General features: G+C 38.1%; 2 protein-coding genes across 5 annotated transcripts in view; one reads left to right on the top strand and one right to left on the bottom strand.

Annotated features, from left to right (window-relative positions):
- Nucleotides 1–7,066, bottom strand: part of sybl1 (synaptobrevin-like 1) — a 21,453-nt gene extending 14,387 nt beyond the window's left edge. For 2 of the 4 annotated variants that reach the window (XR_007263705.1, XR_007263706.1), the window contains exons 1-5: nt 6,677–6,908; nt 5,530–5,682; nt 2,591–2,648; nt 2,051–2,188; nt 532–622 (exon numbers count right to left, since the gene is read on the bottom strand). Coding sequence is in view for 2 of the 4 variants with exons in the window: in XM_048605509.1 (XP_048461466.1) it covers nt 532–622; nt 2,051–2,188; nt 2,591–2,648; nt 5,530–5,682; nt 6,677–6,741 (505 nt within the window). In the remaining 2 variants the exon portion in view is untranslated. Of the gene's footprint in view, nt 1–531; nt 623–2,050; nt 2,189–2,590; nt 2,649–5,529; nt 5,683–6,676 lie in introns of all 4 variants that reach the window. The other 2 variants (XM_048605509.1, XM_020517517.2) reach the window with 2 other exon arrangements.
- Nucleotides 2,213–21,966, top strand: part of polr1d (RNA polymerase I and III subunit D) — a 20,841-nt gene continuing 1,087 nt past the window's right edge. The window contains exons 1-5 of the mRNA XM_020517519.2: nt 2,213–2,320; nt 7,131–7,264; nt 13,237–13,334; nt 16,998–17,074; nt 21,190–21,272. Of these exons, the coding sequence (XP_020373108.2) occupies nt 2,224–2,320; nt 7,131–7,264; nt 13,237–13,334; nt 16,998–17,074; nt 21,190–21,272 (489 nt within the window). The 5' untranslated portion in view covers nt 2,213–2,223. The remainder of the gene's footprint in view (nt 2,321–7,130; nt 7,265–13,236; nt 13,335–16,997; nt 17,075–21,189; nt 21,273–21,966) is intronic.

Below are 21,966 nucleotides of genomic sequence, written 5' to 3' on the forward strand. Positions count from 1 at the left end.
CTGAGAATTAAACTTAAAGCAAAATATTGCAGATGTTGTAAATCTGAAATAATAATGTTGTTTCCAGCAGAGTCAAGATGCATCTGGAGGGTTAAAATTTCAGGTTTAACTGATGAAATGTCATTGATTTGACATGTTTCTTTCTGCAGAGGTATTGCCTGAACCGCTAAGTGTTCCCATCATTTATATTTTATTTGACTAAATCCAAAGCACATTGGTGCGAATAGGGAACGAGGATTTTGATTTAACAGATTCACAATCAATGCTGAAATCATGCAACAGTACAAAAATAGAAGAAACTAATCTATTCAAACGATGTAATGTGACTAATATTGTACTGTAGATCAATATTTTCTAGGGCGTAAACTCACCATATCACAATTTATACAGCCCCCTCAGGGCAGAGGTACTGGCATATTTCAATACACAGTTATCACAAATCTTAGCAGCTAGGTAAAAATCAGTAAGGCCAAGAGAATGGTGTCCAACTAGATTTTCTAAAGTTACACATATTGCCATTTTTATACATACCAATATTTCGGACCATGATTCCTTTCAACTCATCAACCTGTGCTTGAGTCTCCAGAACACGATCAGAGTTCTTGTTTTCTGACAAGTGTTTCTGAAATCATGTGATAAGTTCAATATTCTCTATTTTGGAAAAAAGGACAAATGCACACAACATCTATGTAGGTCTATATTCAAGCTACTTATTCAGATATCCAGTTGCATGGAAAGCAATGCTGAATAATTGCCAGTCTAGAATTTCCTTATCACCTTCCTAGGCTCAACGAAGTTTCTTACAATTATTTGGGATTTCTATGTATGAATTTATACTAAGTGCTGGATGCACAGAAGGTGATCAGAAGTATTAAAATGGTAACAATGTAAAGGGTTTTGCAAATCTATATTCAGTAATTTTATTAAAATTAATGATTTTGTTGAGGTAATAATGAATACACTATGGGATTGATTTACAAACTCACAACTTCAGAGTTAGTGTCTTCAATCGAAACCATTTGCTGGAACAAAGCAAACTTGAAGTAGAGACCACAAGAGTCAATATTCTGTTATTGAGAAACCAAACTGGACAGCATGCATTCAAAATCTTAAGCACTTTTGCCCCAGCCAGTTAATGCCAGCTTTTTTCCTCAACTCTTCCTTATTTATATCTAATTACTCAAAGTCCTCATCTTCCCTAGTTTGACACCCTTTTATAACTGTTATTTCTTGATCAGATATTTTCATGTCATATAAAGTAATGACAAGGTATTGCACTTTAAATTAAGGCAACACATTCAGGACAAAGTAACTATAATTCTCTTTACACTTTCTCCTGACTGCACATACTCGTGCAGTTATACAGTGCCAGGAAGTCTCCAGACTACATCTGCCTTGTGCAAGCCTAAACAATGAGTCTAGCGATGGTGGTGTTAGTGGTATCAATGACTAGCTCTCAAGAGCCTGGGAACCTTGACCATTATTTCCCTTTTCAGATGTCCTGGATGTATCCACAGATCTTTCAGAGCTGCCTTAGCTGGGATCAGCTAACTTAAGACAAAATGGAACTTGGAACCTTCCGGTCAATATAGCCAAGTGCTTTTTTGAATGTTGACTTTGAACACCATTCTTAGGCAAGGTGATAGCAAACTTCAGATCACAGATCTAACTACTAGCTTCTCAATAGATATATTCTGTTGAGGGGCAGGCAGGGAGATAAAGATTTACAGAACATTTTATTCTGTACTAAACTACAAACATGTTACTTATTAAAAGTTGAGGAATAGTGGTAGAGAGATACTGACTGAATTGACATACACAAAGCAATCAAAAAGTCTCCAATTGTCAGAGTAGTGAGACAAAGTTGCGCACGACAGGATGAAAGAAAGTTAAAACAGCAAATATGAACAGTGTCTCTGCTTTTTCATATTCTTTGTGCATTAGTTAAAACAAAAATTATCTAGCCTTTCAATCATGGTTGTTTCTCATTTGAAACAACTGTCTTTTCTATGTTACTAATGCATCATTTACAGTTAGAGATTGTACTCACCATTTGTGCAGCCAACACACTGGAGAATTCACTGTTCATTGCATAAGGCAATGCTGTCTGTGCCCTTGATCCATATGTAGTTTGAAATCTTTTCTTTATTTCATTTAGAAAAGTAAATGCTCTTGATCGCTCAAAATCCTAAAATGTTAAAAGGAACAACATTGCCATTTGAGATGACAGGACTTCATTTAAGTTTCAAAGGATCGTATATATGCAAATGGACAACAAGAACAATTGTCAACATGTTCCTTTCCTGGGGCGCAATTGAAGGTCAGCCCGTTCTTTCTCTTAACATTACCACTACAAATCAGTCAGGAGACTTGAAATACCTAGAGATTAAAATCTAGGTGATCTGGATTACAGGACATTCTTACATTGTATAAGGAAAGTTGTCAAAGCAGTTTAAAATAACAAATCTGCTCATTAAAAAACAAATTAATTGTGCAAACAGCACTCATTACTGGCTCTGTAAATCTCTATACCATGTTTAACTACATGCTGCTAATCCCCAAAGGTTACTTGTTTAGATTTCATACTTACGTCATCTGTGATACACAAGTATATTATTCTCTCTTGGCAAATATAATGGAATAAGTAACTGAAAAAAAAGTGAGGAGAAATTGGTTAATATGCAAAAGCTGGTTAAGTTGAATAGTTTGTTATTAATTTATCAATATGTTCAGTCACTAGCCACTTGCAGTGGACATGAAGATGAAAAATATATTTTTCTGCAACTATTTGGCTATTTATGATTATTAGTTGACATGATTAGAACAGTAATTCTTTTTTAACTTAAACAGAATGTGGAGGTCATTGGTTGTGTCAAAATTAGTTACCCTTCAGAAAATGTTGGGTTGTTTTCCTAAACATCTACAGCCATTTGGTGTAGGTACCCTCGTTGTTGGGAAGGGACTACTAGGATTTTGACCCAGTGTCAAGGGAAAAAAAAAATGGCAAAAGAGTTTCAAATCCAGATAATGAGAGACCTGGAAGAGAATTTGCAGTCAGTGGTGTCCCCATCCACCTGCTGCCTTTGTCCTTCAAGGTGGCAGAAGTCACTCTAAAGGACCCTTGGTGAGTTGTTGCAGTGTATACTCTATATGGCACATATTGCTGTCACTGTGCAGTAGTGGAAGGAGTGAATATTGAAGGTGTTAGATGGGATGCCACCAATCAAGTGACCTACTTTGTACTGAATGGTGTGAAGCTTCAAGTATTGTTGGAGTTGCACTTGTCCAGGCAAATGGAGTGTATTTCTTCACAGTCCTGATTTGACCCTTGTAGATGATGCATACACTTTGGGGAACAGGAGATGAATTACTCACTCCTAGCCTTTTACCTGCTCTTGTAGCCACAGTATTTAAGATGGCTGGTGCAGTTCAGCTTTTTATAAATGGCAGCCCTGAGGATGTTGATGGTAGGGGATTCAACAATGGCAGAAGTTTCTATAGGCACATGTAATATCATTCATAAAAGTGACTTACAAAGCATGTCAGCACATCAAATAAAAAGTTAGGAAACTGAACACGCAAAAAGAGATAGGGTTTGAAAATTTTGAAAAGGTATATTGACTATATGAAATTCTAATGGAGGAGAGAGTCTGGAAACAAAAACTACTCCAGACTCAGAGGCAGTGTACATACACCTGGACATCTGACTGAAGAATATCCAAATAGCTTGTTGAGAGATGGAGAGATTTGTAAATAGGTGCACCAGTTGAGCCATTGGAGGAGGAGAGTGTCCAAGGAGTTTGTTAAATTTAACGCAGAAGACTGCAGACTCCGAATTGCCGTAAATGAAATTTGTGCTAAGTGGATGTGGTTAATGAGATTTGTATTTGAAAAGAATTGATCAGGTGATGCAAGGTATAGGCAAAGTGAAAATAAAGCAGATAATTTTCTAAACAAGACGACTGTGACTTTGGTTACATACCAGTTGTAAGCTTGGAAGGAGTATGGTACAAAGTTATGACATAAACAGATTACGTAACACTACACCTACAAAAGGCAAAACCCTCGTAAAACAACAAAATCAACATACAATGCAAGTAGCCTTGCTCAAACCTATCTAGATTCCATTTATTGAATCCAAACAATGTTACAGATTAGCAATTGCACATTATAACAATTAACTTTTTATCTCACCAAGATATAGGATATTCAAGATGTTTTAAAGCAAAATTTACAAAGCTTAAAGTGTGGTTTAGCAATGCAGTGCCATTGTCAATGCATTGTCTCTATTCTTCTGTCTGACTCAAGTACAAACCAGGAGCTGGCAGTCATTTGGCCCTTCAAGTCTGCTCTGCTTTTTAATATCATAGCTGATCCTTTACATCTCTGGAGATGCCCACCTTCTCTCATACCCCTTGATGCCTTTTATAGTTTAGAAAACTTGAACTTTCTTGAATACATTAAGCGAGTTAAAATTTAGTTCTGATTGTGTGGATGACGTCTCTCCTACCAAATGCCTATGTAAAATTAAATTTGGGTTCATTACATAAATGCAGTTAAAGTCAGCAGCAACATGGCAGCCATAGATAAGCTGAAATTAGAAATGGAAAAATCTTATTAGCACTACAATGACGATTTTCTCAATTTTAGAGAAATTGATAAAACAGAGTTAAAGCAAGTTTACTCTCCATCCATTAGAAGTAACCCAACTAGTTGACCCGAAAAGGGGTGAGCTATTCAGCAGAGCTGTTTCACCATTCTAGGTGATCAATCATCTCAGTGCCAGTTTCTTCCCCACTATTACAATGTCCCTTAAGTGACATTTTGTCTTCAACCTGCACAATGATTGAGCTTCCTCAGCCCTCTAAGAGTAGAGAATTCTAAAAAGACTCATGCCTTTCATTTGAAGATTTTCCTCCTTATCACAGTCTTAAAATGGTGTGCTCCTTAGCCAGAGATTCGTCCCTGGGTCTAAGGTCACAGAGGAAGTGCCCTATTTATATCTACATTGTCACATTGTGTGAATTGTATAGGTTTCAAAAAGATCACTTTTTGCATTTCTAAGTTCTAGAGAACACAGACCCAGTTTCCTCAATCTTTCATGACAATCCTGTCATCCCATTAATCTGGTGATCTTGCTAAAATGGACAAGTATTCAAATTTCAGTGTATTTTTGGCTGTGCGGTAGTAAGTCATTCCATTAAACTCTATTTTCCAAAGAGTATGGATACAAAAACATGGTCAATCTCATTAACCATAAAATAACAGGGTGGAAAAACCCTAGTCTAGGATCACAATGGTGTTAAATTACAGGAATTTCATTGTGAACGTTTATTCTACAGAATGTCCAATAAATACAAGAAAGAATGGTTCACTACCAGAATAACTTTTCCATATATGCATGATATTGCGAGTAGAAATGAAGCTTCTGCTTTTATTTTAATTCAAAATATGCCAAAAACTTCTCAGCACGTGAAAGCAGCAGTGCAATAGTTATAAAATTCTCAGATCAAAGATTTTGGGACTTACTTTCCATGAGAATAAGTCAGTTTATTATTTTCAGATGGTATTTTTGATAGTATCTGTTCAGTCACTTCCAAAAAATTCCCTCCACACCAGGCATTCTTTGCCAGGATGGTAGTGCCTCTTGCAACTACTGCAAACAAGATAGCCATGGCTCCTCTGAAAAGGTGATACAAGATACAAACGTACATCACGTAATTTTCAAATCACTAGATTACAACAGAATAAATACTCCCACTATCAACAATATTTTTCTACATACTGAAAAGTACAAGACGTCATAATGAGAAAAAGACAGTTTGGGAAAGGCAGGATCACAGTTAGAAATTAAGGATCATGACAGCCAGACAAGAAAGTTTTAAAGTCATAGTGCTTTGCTTAGAATCAATTTTAATGTTGGCCTGGAAATAGGATTGAAATGAATGTTCACCTTACTTCGTAGAATCATGCATTACAGAAAAGGCCCTTTGGCCCATGAACTCTTTACTGCCAAAACTACACTATTACCATCTACATTAGGTCCATAGACTTAAATATTATGACACTTCAAGTGTTCATCCAAGTACATTTTCAAAAGTTGAGGTTTCCCACCTCAACTACCATCCCAGTCAGTGTATTCCAGATCCCCATCACCATACAGGTGAAAAAGCTTTTCTCTAAATCCCCTCTAAACCTCCTGCTTTTTACCTTAAAAATTATACCTCCTTGTTAACCCAGCCACCAAGGGGAACAAGTCCGTTCTCCTCAGTATTATACACCTCAACCTTCTCTGCTGCAAAGTAAATAACCTGAGCTTATCCACTCTTTCTTTGTGGCCAAAATGCTCCATCCCAGTGGATCATTTTTGCACAGCCAACAGTGCAAATACAGAGATAACACGATGTAGAGCTGGATAAACACAGCAGGCCAAGCAGCATCAGAGGAGCAGTAAAGCTGACGTTTCGGGTCGAGAACCTTCTTCCGAAAAATGCAAATACACCCTTCCAATAGGGTGGCGACCAGCTGTGGCCTAGAGCTCCAAATGCTCTTTGCAGGACGTCACAAAATTCAAGAGTCTCAAACTGATCCTCCAACTAATTTCGCTTTCGAGCTTCCTTCACCAACAACCATCCACGTTTCGCAGTAATGTTAGATACTCAAGTACGGGTCTTACAACAAACGGAAGAAACGATGCGATCCAACACAGTCCACAGTTGAAGTTCTCCACCTGCAGCTCATCAAAACACCAGTGACACCTGAGCCCTTTCCCTAGATAAACATTCCCCAAACTGGAAGCTCCACACTACAACGTTACACGTCTTCACCATAAAAACAAACAGAATCTACAAACTCTGGGCTAGCTCGACTAACGTCCTAATGACAGTAACAATTAACCAAAAACTATCCCATACCCTTCCCTGAGCTTCCTCCACTCCGGGGCCTTATTATCCTCAAGCTTCTCCCTTTCCACACACTTCCGGTCAGGTGAGCCCTTTGCACCGCGCACGCACAGGTCGGCACGGCCAGCCTTCTCACATAACGCCCGCACGGTGGGCCTTACGTGAATTATGGGAAATGTCGTTCACGCCGTGAAAGTAATGGACATTAACAGGCGCGTTTATCCATAGAAGACTACAATTCCCGGCATCCATGGAGAGTGACGTTTAATACCGGCGTCGACATCAAGGGCCGAAGTGGACCCGAGAGCGGCAGCGTGAGCATGGCAACAGCTGAAGGGACGCAGAAACCTGTCCTGGAAGTGGTGAGTACGTTCTCTCGGAGTGTCCAGCACTTGACTAACCTTGTTTATTTTTGTTTTGGAGGCGGTACTCGAGAAAATTGATAAAATCATAGATGCAAGTGATCTGAGTTTTCAAAAGGCCTTCAGAAGGCGTTTGGAAAGAACGATAAGGTCAGAGAATATGGAGTCTGGAGACAGACTTAATTATTAGCTGGCTTCAAAGCAATTACCTTATATCACAGAAAAAAAAAAGAAAAATACTTATGACTCAAATATGAAGTTCTGAGAATGTCAACAAGAATAAGTGGTGGGTATAGAAGACCGTTGAAATCCAATGCTATGCAGACCTCTCTAACATTCTCAGCTATTTCCAGGCCACCTTAGACCTTCTATGGTTCAAAAACAAACAATCTTGAAGACAGTAGTATACTCCTTAAATACGATGTAGTCACCCAAGATTTTTGGAAAGAGCATTACTAGTTTCAGACAAGATTCCAGCAGTTTGATAGATTAACTTTGGGTATATGCCCACTTTTGCTGAGAGACAAAAGACTATCCAAAAGATGAAGTATAACAAGCTGTATGGTTGGACAATGTTTCTGCAGAGATCAGTAAAGCGGGTAGGCATGAACATTTGCTCAAACCTTCAGACTTCATACAAATCAGGGAAGAAGATGTATTTCTTCTCAGCTTCCACAATACCATTATTGTTTTCCTATTTTAAGAAGGGTGCAAAATTAGTACCATCACTGTACTATCGTCAGGATTCGAGGTCTTTGTGGTATCCAGTGCCTTCAGCTGTTTTTTGATATCATACAGAGTGAACTGAATTGGCTGAAGACTGGTATAAGTGATGTTGGTGTATAAGGTGCGTACTCAGCACTTCTGGCTGAAGAGGGTTGCAAATGTTTCATCCTTGTCTTTTGCATAGATATGCTAGGCTGCCTTTCATTGAGGAAAGAGTTGTTTATGGAGCCTACTGCTCCACTTGTTCAGTTGTCCACTACGTTGATGACTGGATGTTGAAAAGCTGCTCAGCTTAGGTTTGATTCATTGATTGTAGGATCGTTTAGCCCTCTCTATATCATTTGCTGCCTCTGCCATACTTTGAGGTATGTCTGGGTTAGCTCCTGCCATGCCCTCTTGCACTCTTCATTGAATCAGGCTCTCAGCTTGATGGTAATTGTACAGCAGAGTTATGCAAGGCCATGAAGTTACAGATTGTAGTTGAATATAATTCAGTTGCTGATGGCCCACCATGCCTCAAGGATGCTTAGTTTTCAGGTGCTATCCCATTCTGTCCCATTTAGTAGAATGGTAGCGCCATGTAGTAGGATAGAGGGTATTTGCAATGTGAAGATAGGACTTTACAAGAAGTGGCCTGTCCAACCAATAAGGTAATTGACAGATTCATTTCCACTGGCTAGATTGGTCTGGACCTTCTCCGTTTAGCAAACTGGACCCTCTTTGCTCTAACAAACAAACAATCCATGCTTGCTATCAAGAGCATTTCAGAACAGGTCACATAACCACTTTTCAATTCATCATGAATTGAAGATCCAACCCCAAGAGATGATGATCTTAAAGCTTTCATCATTTTAATGTAATCAGTCACAGAGAAAGCTCTTGACGCTTGATCATTCAGGAAGTCTGGCCGTCACTGTTTTGGTAGGATGGGGTACAATTCTTCAAATCTAAACTAAACAGCAGGTTGGATAGAGGTAAGCAGAGATGTAGATTTAAACTTTCAAACAATCTCTTCTCCCAAGCTATTGACCCTGTTCATCTTTGTGACCACTGTTTAAGACTGTTGTTGAATATGACTCCAAATTAGCTGACTGCATATTCACTTCAACACAAAGATTGCCTCCTTCCAACTCTGCAGCACTGCTTGATTCACCTCCTATCTCAGCTCATCTGCTGCTGAGATCGTAACTTGTCATTGTTACCTTAGAACTTGAATATTTAAATACACTTCTGGCTGATCTCCTATTTTCCCCCCTACATAAACAAGCTCATATAACTTTATAGCTTTACTGGAACCAAGTCCTGTTCACACATCATCTCAATGTTTTCTGATCTACATTTACTCAGATCTTGCAATTTTTAAAATTATAAATTCTCATCTTTATTTTCACATCATTCTGTGATCTTACTACTCCCTGTCTCACTATAACTTTCTACTGAGCCCTCTTTAACTCTGCAAAACCTGTTCTCTAATTGCCATTGGCAGTCTGTGGACTCTAAGCTCCAGAATTCCTTCTTTCCTTAATCTTCTCTGCCTCGGTCTCCTTTCAGAAGGTCCTCAAGACCTATTAATTTGATCAAGAGTTTGGGCATTATCCTGATTTTTTTTTTAATGTGGCTTGGTGACAAATTTTGTTTGCTAAGGCTCCTGTGATTATTTCTTGTTACATTTAAAATGCAAGTTGTTCTTGTAATTTTCTTACTTGACATTTTCAAGCGTTGGCTTGGATCTCTGATCACTTGAAAGCTGTCTGATGTTGACTTGTCTTCAGGTTGTGTATGAGTTTAAAGCGGAGCAGGTATTTGTGTATTATGGTTGTTGTCAATTGTATGACAGATATTAAGCAAAGTTGAGGAGAGTATTCAAAGGCAGGTGCCATTGTTATGTTCAGAGGCTAATAAGTTGATATTGTGCTGATTTTAAAATAAGGAATGTAGCAATATTTAATTGATGCCAATCATCATCTATTGGCTGCAATCCTGGTATATCTAACATTGTACACCTGCGTCTAAAAGTGATGTAAGATGGCCTGGTGAGACATGCATTTTATATTTAAACAGATTACTTATTGGGTGTGCACTCCACGTACAACGTCTGTTGTAAATTAATGGGAGCATTTTAAGGTAAACTGTATGGAGTGAGCTGTGTTCAAGTCTGGGATATTGAAGTCCACATGGCCAAGGAAATAATTGGTTTTGCAGTTTTTTTTGATTCATTCACAGGATGTGGGCATCGCTGGCTAGGCTAGCATTTATTGCCCATCCCTAATTGACCAGAGGGCAGTTACAAGTCACATTGCCGTGGGACTGGAGTCACTTGTAGGTCAGGACAGCAGTCTGCTTGCCTAGAGGACATTGGTAAACCAGTTTTTTTGTTAAAAATGACATTCATGATGTCATGGTCATCATTAGATTCTTAATTTCAGACTTTTTTTGAATTTAAACTCTTCCTCCTGCGATGGCAGGTTCAAGCCCAGATCATGACCTGAGTCTTTGGATTAATAGTCTCACAATAATATCACAAGGACATCGTCAACCCTGGCCCTGTCAAGCTATGCTGGTGCATATGATAAGGTAAAACAAAAATAAAAGATTCAACTGACAAAAACAGAAAATCCTGGACAAACTCAACAGGTCTGGCAGCATCTCTGGAGAAAAAACCAGAGCCAATGTGCCGAGCCCAATGGCACTGCTGAGTTTCTTCAGTACTTTGTTTTTCTTTCATACGATAGGGTAGTTTCTCTGTTACAAAGTAATAGAGTTGTACAGCACAGAAGCATACCCTTCCGTCCAACTTGTCCGTACTAACCAGATATCCTGAATTAATCTAGCCCCTTTTGCCAGTATTTGGCCCATATCCCTCCAAACCCTTCCTATTCATGTAACTGTCCAAATGTCTTTTAAATGTTGTAATTTTACCAGCCTTCACCACTTCCTCTGGCAGCTCATTTATACATGCACTGCCCTCTGTGTGGAAAATTTTGTCCCTTAGGTCCTTTTTTAAATCTTTCCCCTCTCACCTTAACCCTATGCCCTCTGGTTTTGGACTCCCCTATTCTGGGAAAAAGACTTTGGCTATTCACCCCATCCATGCCCCTAATGATTTTATAAATCTCTATAAGATCACCCCTCAGCCTCCAATGCTCCAGGGAAAATAGCCCCAGACTATTCAGCCTCTCCCTATAGCTCAAATCCTCCAACCCTGGCAACATCCTTGTAAATCCTTTCTGAACCCTTTCAAATTTAACAATATCTTTCCAATAGCAGGGAGACCAGAGTTGTACACAGTATTCCAATAGTGGCCTAACCAATGTCCTGTACAGCCGCAACATGACCTCCCAACTCCTATACTCGATGCACTGATCAATAAAGGCAAGCTTACTGAATGTTTTCTTCACTACCCTGTCTCAAGCTTACTGAATGTTTTCTTCATTACCCTGTCTATCTGTGACTTCACCTTCAATGAACTATGAACCTGCACTCCAAGGTCTCTTTGTTTGGCAACACTGGCTAGGATCCTGCCATTAAGTGTATAAGTCTTGTTCTGATTTGCCTTGCCAAAATACAACACCTCATGTTTATCTAAATTAACTCAATCTGCCACTCCTCGGCCCGTCAGCCCACCTGATCAAGGTCCCATTGTACCCTGAGATAACCTTCTTCATTGTCCACTACACCAGCAATTTTGGTGTCATCTGCAAACTTACTAATCATACCTTCTATATGACAAAGCAGCGGAGCCAGCACCGGTTCCTGTGGCACGCTGCTGGTCACAGACCTCCAGTCTGAAAAACAACCCTGCTCCACCACTCTGCTGTAATCTTAAGTTTCTGATTCCTGGATGGCTTTGATTTATACATTAAATTTGTTTTTACTGATGCACTCTGTTTGTCTGTCTCAAATTTGGGAGGTCCAATGCTAAAGAAATATTAGTGAAGGAATGCTTTTGCTGAGTGCAAAACTGAATTCAGTGGCGTGAGTTGTAATATCACTGATGTTGGCCGTCTGTCAAATGCACTGTCTACAATTACAGAGAAGAAAGTGAGAAAGAAGAGATAATACAGTGTGGAGCTGGAGGAACACAGCAGGCCAGGCAGCATCAGAGGAGCAGGAAAGTTGACATTTCAGGTTGGGACCCTTCTTCAGAAGTGAGAAAGAAGCAGGGTTGTGCTAGAAAATAATTTCAAAACTGTTTACATCAATAACTATGATCATGCTTGGGGTCCAGTTTCTTAATGCTCCCATTATCAGCTTTTGCAACAACACTCCAAAATAATATTTCATGGTTCTGGTGCTGGTTCTGAGGAAGGACCACCAGACCTGAAACATTAACTCTGTTTTTTCCTTCACAGATGCTGCCAGACCTGCTGAGCTTCTCCAGCAACTTTGTTTTTGTTCCTGATTTACAGTATCCGCAGTTCTTTCGGGTTTTTATCATTTCATCATATGTGTCTAAACAAGCCTGACAGTGGATGAAGGCATCAGCAACATGAAAGTGATAACATTTTTGCTTTTGCTTGAGGGCAACATGCAAATCACATTGTAGTCACATTTTAATTCTTTCAATTTGTCACAGTGTACAAATAAAAATAGAAGTTGTGCACTTATGTCACTGTCAAGGAATCTTGGCACAACTGTTGCCATGCTTGAGTCTCTGAAATGCTATAACGGAATGCACCATGCTGCTTTAAATAATTTCTAACCTAGTCATTGTCTTCTTTACACTTCAAATTTTGATCAGAAGCTCTGAGTCACTCCAAGTTGGTGTCAGGATCCTGAACATATCACCAGACCTATTTGAATATGTTCACAGGCTTCTTTATCTGTTTCTGTTTAACCAACTTCCTGTTGTGGTGTTACATTCCTTTACTACCATGTTTCTTAATTTTATTAAGAAGCAAAATATTTTTGAATATCCAAGTACTCAACACCTGCCCCTTCCACTGAGATTTCTTTATTTATACAGTCCCATAATTCCCATATTTCTTATTATTGCAAAAGGGGCTGAAAATATTTCAGAATCCGTGTACTCAGGATATATGCTGTGATGTGTAGTTATTTTGCAGTGGAAAGAGAACTGAGGATGTTTTTCCTTATTGTGATCTTGACAGACTTTTTGTAATTAAAGAAGTGATCAATAATTATAGGAACATTGAACTTTTTTTGTTGTTTTTGCAATGGTTGGGAGGAAGGAATCAATACTGTCTTGCATTCATGGTTTATTTGTTATTCTGCATCTCTTCTAGGTCCAAGCAGAAGGTTGTGATGATTCCAGCGTTACATTTGTGTTGCATGATGAGGACCACACACTTGGGAATGCACTACGGTATATGATTATGAAGAAGTAAGCAGTTTAGCTATCTGTAGTTGAATATTTGGAAATGCTCTGTTGGAAAGTTGAGGCCAAACAGCATGATTAGCACTCGTTAATTCAGATGCATGATTGAAAATCAAATAGTTTAAATTGGAGTGTGTGAATGTTCTTATTTAATTTTAACAATTTTTTTCTTTTACATGCTTGTGATGTATTCTAATGAGAAACAGTGGTAAATAGTCTTTGAATAGACTTTTTTGGTCAGTGTGGGATTAGATTAATACATGATTACAGATGGGGTTCTGTCCCAGTATTTTTTTTTCTCAATTGACACCAATCCTAGTACTTATGTAGAGAGCAAACTATGTAAACAAAACAGAAATAAAGGCCATAGCAAATGTGTGTATGTTTTATCCATTTCCCATTCACACGGTCAGCATTACTTATCCTGCAGATAGCAACAAGGTAGGGTTACATTGGTTCTATTGCAAAATTAAATTGAAACCATTCCAACTCCTCTCTGAATAATCTTTCAGAAGCTTCAGTAAATAACTTCTATCCCATCTGTATTTGCACAGCAGACTTTTTGAAGTATATTTTGTTGCAACTTTTATGTGTGGCATGAGACCACTGTTGAAAAGTCACGAATTTGAAACGTTACCTCTGTTTTTCTCTTCACAGATGTTGCCTGACTAGCTGAGTATGTTTTGAGTTCGGGTTTCCAGCACACTCAGTGTCTTGCTTTGTATTTTTTAAACTTGTTCATGCAATGTGAGCATTGCTAACATTAGGTACCCGTCCTTAATTGACCAGTGAGCATATTCTCAAGGGCAATGTATTTCCTTTTCTCAAATGTTTTGATTGTATTTTAATGTACTGATCAATCCTTTCAAAATAAACAGATAGACAAACTCGACAAACAGTCCACAAAGCAATGTGTTTTGAACCAATAAATTGTGTGATACCAAAGAGAAACAGACTGGAAATAAGGAAAGGCTGATCAATCCAATTTCTTTTTCCATATGTATCAATTCTGTCTTGATAGCAAACTAGAGCTCTACAATGTTCAATCAGGTCATTTTCTTAAGGTAGATGAGATGATTCCAAATTTGCACTGTAGTATTGCAGAGTGTTGGGGCAATACAACTCCGCATATGACTTTGAGTTTAGTATGGGAGAAGAATATTGTTTTGAAAATTTGTTACTGTAGAACTGTTACTGCACAAATCTGCTCATTGTAAAATAATAGTGCACAGATACAAAAAGTGATCAAAAGGCTAACCAGTGTTGAACTTCAAAGTGATTGGAATTCAAAAGTTATGCTTCAGTTGCACAGAGCTTTGTCCGAAACTTATCTGGAATACTGTGGTTCAGATTTGAGTATTGAACCTAGGGAAAGCTGCAGTGGCTGTGAAAAGGGTACCTGTGCTAATTCACCAGAATAATGCAAGAACTTAAAGCGTTCAATTATAAAGACAGATTACATTAACATCCCTTTTTAGTCCTTTGGGTAGAAGGTTGAAGGTAATTGAATATTGGTACTTAAAATGATTAAGGCATTCAACAAAATTAGATACAGGGAAAATCTTTGCTCATTGGAGAAAGGATTGTGAAGCTTTGGGTTAGATTGTAAATGGTATTTGCCTATAATACTCACAGTGCAACCAATACTGTTTTTCTCTCCCTTGAATATTCTGTAACTGCCACCGATAGACTGAATTCTATATAAACTTACTAATTTGGAGAAGAATGAACAACATTTTCAGGAATGAATTGAACCAGAAAGGAATTTATGGATATAATCAAAACCAAGAACTGCATATGCTGCAAATCTGAAACAAAAACAGAAATTACTGGTGAAACTCAGCAAGTTTGGCAGCATCTGTGGAGTGAAAATAGAGTTAATGTTTCGAGAATAGTGACTCTTTCTGAAGAAGGGTAATGGGAATTTATGGAATTCTGTGCAGGCTTTTAAGCCCCTTCCATTCTTTAGCTGATACATAACAACAGCCCATTTAATCTTGTTCTCCAAAATTGCTTGATCTCAATCATTGCTTGATGTAACCAGCTGTGCACTTTAATCGTGCCAGAATTATTTTCTGTAGATAACTAAAATATTTTAATATTAAATTTAAATGTACAGTTTTATACCTTTAAGCTACAGTCTATAACTTATCACACATTTTGTGAATATAGTTGTGATGGTGCGAATCAAGTGATCATGCTCAATGTATTTTTATTTGTGGTTACAGTCTCCACACCAAATTATTAACCGTTTAGACTCGTATTGAAGTTCAGTAACAGAGAGCTATTGAATTGCAGCAACATAAAAGTCTGTAGATGGTTTAGGGAACGTATTAGATTTGACTTTACCACAGTTAGTGAGTTAAATTACTACATTTCAGTCGAGTTCTTGTCGTGCTTCACTGAGGTAACGTGCTGAAAATTGAACCCTGCTATTCCGAGAGTAAGCGCAAAAGTAAAAAATGTTATCAAAGTATACAAAGTCCCGAATTTACCTGCCAGATGCACTCAGGTTAACAGAAAACTTGGACCAGGTTTCTGTACTTAACAGGAACTAATATTTGTTACAAATAAAATGGATTCTAATCATAGGTAAACAACTATGAACTGTTGACATACTATTTTAAACTTGAACCCGTCCCCCTAACCAAACCCCAACAGACGCACACAGACGCACACAGACGCACACAGACGCACACAGACGCACACAGACACGCACACGCGCACACACACACAAAAAAAGTTGGTGGTATGGATGGAGTGAAACAAAATTCTTTTCTTCATTCTCTTTTCTCCAGGTTCTTTTCACTTCTTTGCAGGAGGTCTATGCAATTGGTACATTAACTGCAAAGTTTCTTAGTTACTGGCTAAAGAGCACAGCTTACAGCAACTGGTAAAGGAAAATAAATTGGCTTTCTTCAGGCTTTAGGTATTTTACTGGAAAGTAAGACACACTATCTGTCCTTGTAGCAGTCTGAAGGCTTCTGTCGGTACTATTCACATCCACAAGCTACTCAGCTACCCAGGAACCAATTGGATATTTGTTGTCAGGTTTTGGCATCCACAACTGGTCATAACTTCAAAAACCAATCAGCAGCCTGTTGTGGGAAGCGTCTCACTTTGTATATGCTTCCTGGTGCCGGCCTGTCTACAAATGGTCTCCCCCAGTGCTTGAACAAAGCAACAGTGTAAACCCACCTTGCACCAAGTTTCAGTTTTTAAAAGTATAGCCATTCCTTCCTCGGGCCATTGCTGTAAGACAGTCCTTTTCCCATTTCAGTCCACGATCAAACATATATTAAAAAAAGGTATGATCTTTACATAATGCAATTTGAAAGTGAGATGGAAACATCCCAGTAATCTGGATCTATATGTGGAAAGCCAAAATTGAAGAAGTCCCTGTTACTCATCATTGTAGCTCATACCCTCCTCTTACACCCACTTTGGTCACCATAGGTTCCCTGGAAAAGGATTCCATTATATTTTCTTTTCTGGATTGTAGAAATTTCATGTGTAACATTCTAGGACAAAGATCACTTAAACCAAGCCCAAAGATTATCCTTTTGAAATGAAAAGTCTTTTAAAATTACAGAAAAGTTTTATAATCTGGTGAAAAAGGAATTTTTAACTTTACATTTCACTTTTTAAGCCTAATTTCTTTATTCTCAGCCCAGAAGTAGAATTTTGTGGCTACAGCATCACTCATCCATCAGAAAGCAAAATTAACTTCAGAATTCAAACAAGAGGTAATTCCTGTATTTTGTTCCATTAAGACCCTCTGTCTAATTTGAGGAAATTTTCAGTATTGATTAATCTTTTGTCTTATGCTCTGTACATCTTTATTGTTTCCTTGCTGTCATTGATTTTGAGGTTGTTGTGCATACTGTATATATGATACTCACGACTTATCTACTAAGTGCATGCTTTTGTTTCTGTATGGATACATGGTGAGAAGGATCGTCATTCAGAAAATGAGATGTGATAATTTGAGAAATTCAAACAATTAATCAGCTGTCAAATATTTCAGTGGAGAGCATGCCTCAGATGCCCAGTTTTTGCTGATGGTCATGACAGGATTGCTATCAAATGTATCTATTAATTTCTACAATATTTAAACTTTCAATAGTGTCTAGTTTTTATCTTCATCTCTCCTAAAGGCTCATGCTTGGAGTGCAAATGAAAATGATCTACAGCACTGTAGTATCATAGCATCAAAGAAAAATTACAGCATAAAAGAGACCATTCAATTCATCTTGTTGCTACTAGCTAAATAAACTAGCTGTGCATTCTAATCCACCTTTCCAGCGCGTGGTCTGTACTGTAGCATTCCATGTTCAAGCATTTCGGATACATATTCATTCAGAGATAGCAGTAGCCAGAAAGGTCCTCGTGATCTTTTCCTAGATGAGACGGCCATTTTAAGATGACAGCTCCAAATTGCTAGACTATCCCACCCTGCATTTACAGTAGACACTTAACTTAATCTTCCATGTTTCTTAACTATGGTTTATAAAGCACCTGATCAAGTACATCATGCTGCTTTAAAAGTTTGTGTCCAAGAGGAAATTAAAAATGATTCTTAATGGGATTATTAGTGGAGACAAGAATACTGATCGGTTGTTCAGTGTGTGACAGACACATGTGTACTTATCTCACCATTGCCCTTAAGCTCCGCCATACAACTGAGTTTCTCCCAGTTATTCCCTATTCTTTGTGATGTCATATTCCAGGCTCATACCGAAGGGCACGGACAAATTCAGGTTCCTCTTCCTTTCGGCTAACACCTTTTCAAACCCCATCATCCTTATTTTCTAAATGTAGAATTGGTTGACTGCTGTATTTCTGAGATTGAGGTCATCAGCTTTTTTGGCTATTCTCCACCAAGTCATCCACTCATACCAGTTGTCATTTCTTGGCATTTCTCACATCCATTTCGTCCTCTCATTTCCTCCATGACTGCATCTTCTGACCATTGACTTTGCCTGTTCTTAGCTCATATTAATACTTTTCTTTCTTTTGGTATTATCCCCTTTCCATTGTTTTAAAAAAAAAAAAAAAATTGTCACTCTTCCTCAATACACCCATCCAACTTATACATCTTTATCTTTTAGCCTCACTTTTGGGTCTTTAGGCCTCTTCTGCCTCCTAGCTTGCATGCTCTTGTCTCTGAAAGCTTTCTTTTTGAGCTCCACCAGTCCACTGAAGTGTTGCTGGCTGTTCTTACAAATGGCATTTCTGTGACCTTAGCATATAATTCCCTCCTCAATCTCTTTGTAATGTTTGAATAAGTTGACAGTCATGCTTTCCCATCTTTACCAATGTTAAACTCTAATTGAACTGTATTTGCCTTGATTACTGTATTATAATTCAATAAACCTCAACAATAATTGTATCTGTTCTTATCAGAGTCATTTCAAAACTCATCCAAAGTTTGATGCTATCTGTTGTCTCTTCCCCTTGATATGTTGACTCTCATCAATATCACCCATAGATATGTATTCACCTTTTATTTGTACACTTAACACCAGATCTACATTACCAATATAACACTTGGCTCTCTATTTGATGCTCACAGAGTACTTGTTTGACAACAATTCTTAGATAAGGTCCAGCTGTCTCCAACTTAACATTGGAAGACCAAAAATGTCATTATCTTCAGCTCCGACATAAACTCTTGCTTCTTCTATTGATTCTTTTTCCCTTAGAGGCATTTGTTCAGACTGTATCAGATTATACAAAGCCTTTGTATCAGTTCCACCCTGACCTGAGTTTAAAATCTGACATCCCTTCCCACATTAACTTCTCAGTTCCAACCTTGTCTCCTCCAGCCTCTTTGTTACTGAAATCCTTATCCTTTATTTTTAACTTTTAGACACTGTTATTCAATCCCTGAGTTTCTGTTTTCGCATGTTCCAACTTGTCCTATACACTTTTCCAATCTTGCTAAAGAATACTAATTCACTATCCACTTGTGCTCATTTTCAAATAATTTCATGGCCTTAAACTTTTTTTATTACGGTTTCTTCCTGCATTAAATTCTTTAACTTTCTACTTGAGCTTCCTTTGCATCGCATTGCTTGTGGATCCCTCAACTGTCTAGGCTTTACAGTATGATGTTCTTCCCTAAGCCTCTTCATCAATTTGTGGAAATCCTATGTTTTTGACCAGCATTTGAATCAGTCTTTCACTTCTGCCTGCATATGTTTCTCTGTTTTAGTTTGTAAAGCACCTTTTTTTTTAACATTATGGAAGCTATATAAGTATCAGTTACTCTTATTTGTCCATGGAGGATGACGTAACTGATTATCTTTTCATGTTCTCACTTGACATCGATGCATGTATTTGGAGTATGCTGGGTTTTCTTCTCTTTTACCCCAAGTATGCTGTGGTCGATTGGTCACAAAATCAATCCTCTTCTGGGTCAGTTTGGCTACCTCAGCAACAGGTAGATGATTGGTTCTTTGAGTTTATTGTTGGCATGGCTTAGCACTGGAGAATACATTTGTGCTTTCTGGTTGGGTTACTCAGTACCTTTTTTGTGTTAAAAGCTGATATTATTGTGTCTGGCTCACAAAAGTGAAACCTGCAGTAAACAATAGTTTTAGGCGCTTAAAACAGTTTCTGTCCTAATCTCAGATTTACTTTAGACAGGCTTAAATTAATCATCCCTAATGTTTGTTTATTAATGTAGTTATTGGAGGAGTCAAATGAGTTAGGAGGTTGCATTTGTGAAGATGATGTGTTATGTGCCATGCCACAATGCTGAATGCATTCCCAAAATAATTAAATTCTACTTAAATAGGACAGTTTCAAGAACTTGTTTTGTGTTTTTTGTACTCGGCATTACTTAAGGTGCATTGGGTTGGAAACAATCTGGTATCTTTTGATTTGATGCGTACTACTAAATGTGTCAACATATCCTTTTGGAATAGTCCAAATGTACGGTGTGCTTGCACTGCTATCACTGAACTCAAATAACTCCCAAAGCTTTTGTCTGCGATTATTTATTTTCCATTTCGTGAGGATTTTCTGTACCTGTCACTGAAGATTGATGATTTGGCAAGGATGCAAGGTTATCATTTAAGTCGTTTTCTTTCCCTCAGCCAGTAAAAGTATTTGGGATCTTGTCCAATCAAGGCCATTCTGTGGGATTAGGGAATGAAATACACTATCCTGAATTCTGACTGTGCCTGGATCTATTCTGAGGGAACATGATCCCATTTGTCAACATTCATACCTAGAGATTTTAGAATAGAATTCTACATCCTTTCTTGAACTTCGACTTATTCCATGAGTAAATGACTGTAAAAATAAACAACCACATGAGCATTTGTGTTCACTGAGAATTGTAATCCTGATGGCACATGATCAACCAAAAAATAACGAATGAATAGTTACATCTGGTTTTCAGTTCTGCTGCTTTCCGCTCCAGTAGTTTCTGAACAAGTATCCTGGCTCTTCAACTAGGTTTATTATTTGTTACTTTAAGCACTGAATTCTAGACTATTTGAGCATAATAAAAGACTTTTTTGTTGCTAAACATATACATCCAATCAAGTAGTTGTCATTTTGGAGAAAGTACAACAGCAAGGACTGTCTCCCACAGCATAAGTGTCCCTGAAATGTTGCGTCTGTCCATAAGCTGTAGCTATATAACCATTTTCTTATTTAATTGTAGATAAACCTTCAGGAATGTTAACTTTTTGTGAACATATGAAAAGTTTGTAAAACATAGAAACAATTTGAATTGTGAAAAGTCTATAGGGAATAGTGTATTAGAGTTGCATATTGTAAATATGAAACAGTATGCTGCAGTGAACTGGAAGGAGTTAATTACTTTGTACTGTGAATTATTTTCCAGGTGGAATTCCATCTGTAGAGCCTTTTCGCAAGGGTCTCAATGAACTATTGACTGTCTGTCAACATGTGCTGAATACATTTGAGGTTAGTCTCAAATTCACTGAACAGTTCCTAATACTTCCTTGCAGAGAGCTGCAACACTGAAAATGAGATTCTGCAAATTATTCAAAATTGTTTGCTTGTGTCTGAGCCTATTCAATCATTTGTTAACTTTGTCTTGTAGTAGCTGTACATTTTAAGATTAGCATTTTCCTGCATCAGTGGATTCCGCTGTTATTAGTAACATGAGTGAATTATTAAAAAAATGGTGACCATGAAACTACAGGATGGTTCTAAAATTTAACTGGTTTACTGATATCCTTTGGGGAAGGAACTGTGCCGTCTTTGCCTCATCTGGTTTAAATATTTCTCCCCCAACCTCCCCACAACCTCCATGTCAAGTTTGGAAATTCAGTCTGGAATGGGAAGTTTCATGGATGACTTTTCCCATTCTGCCAGTAGACCTTTAGGTCGGTAATCAATGCCCACTGCCGCCATTTGTAAACTCCAGCAGTGACAAGTGGGGAAATCACTATGCTTGAAGCTCAAAAAGCAAGCCAATTGTGTCTGCCTGCAGGCTCCCAGGGGAGGTTCTGTCATTCAAAGGCACACAGTTCCTGATTGAGGGACTCAACACTGAGAAGCCTCATGTCTTAACTTCATGGAGAAAACAGGGTTGGCCATTATTGAGATAACAAGGTGTAGAGCTGGATGAACACAGCAGGCCAAGCAGCATTAG

This window comes from Rhincodon typus, chromosome 14 (genome assembly GCF_021869965.1).
Source record: "Rhincodon typus isolate 14 chromosome 14, sRhiTyp1.1, whole genome shotgun sequence".
In the NCBI taxonomy this organism is placed as follows: domain Eukaryota; kingdom Metazoa; phylum Chordata; class Chondrichthyes; order Orectolobiformes; family Rhincodontidae; genus Rhincodon; species Rhincodon typus.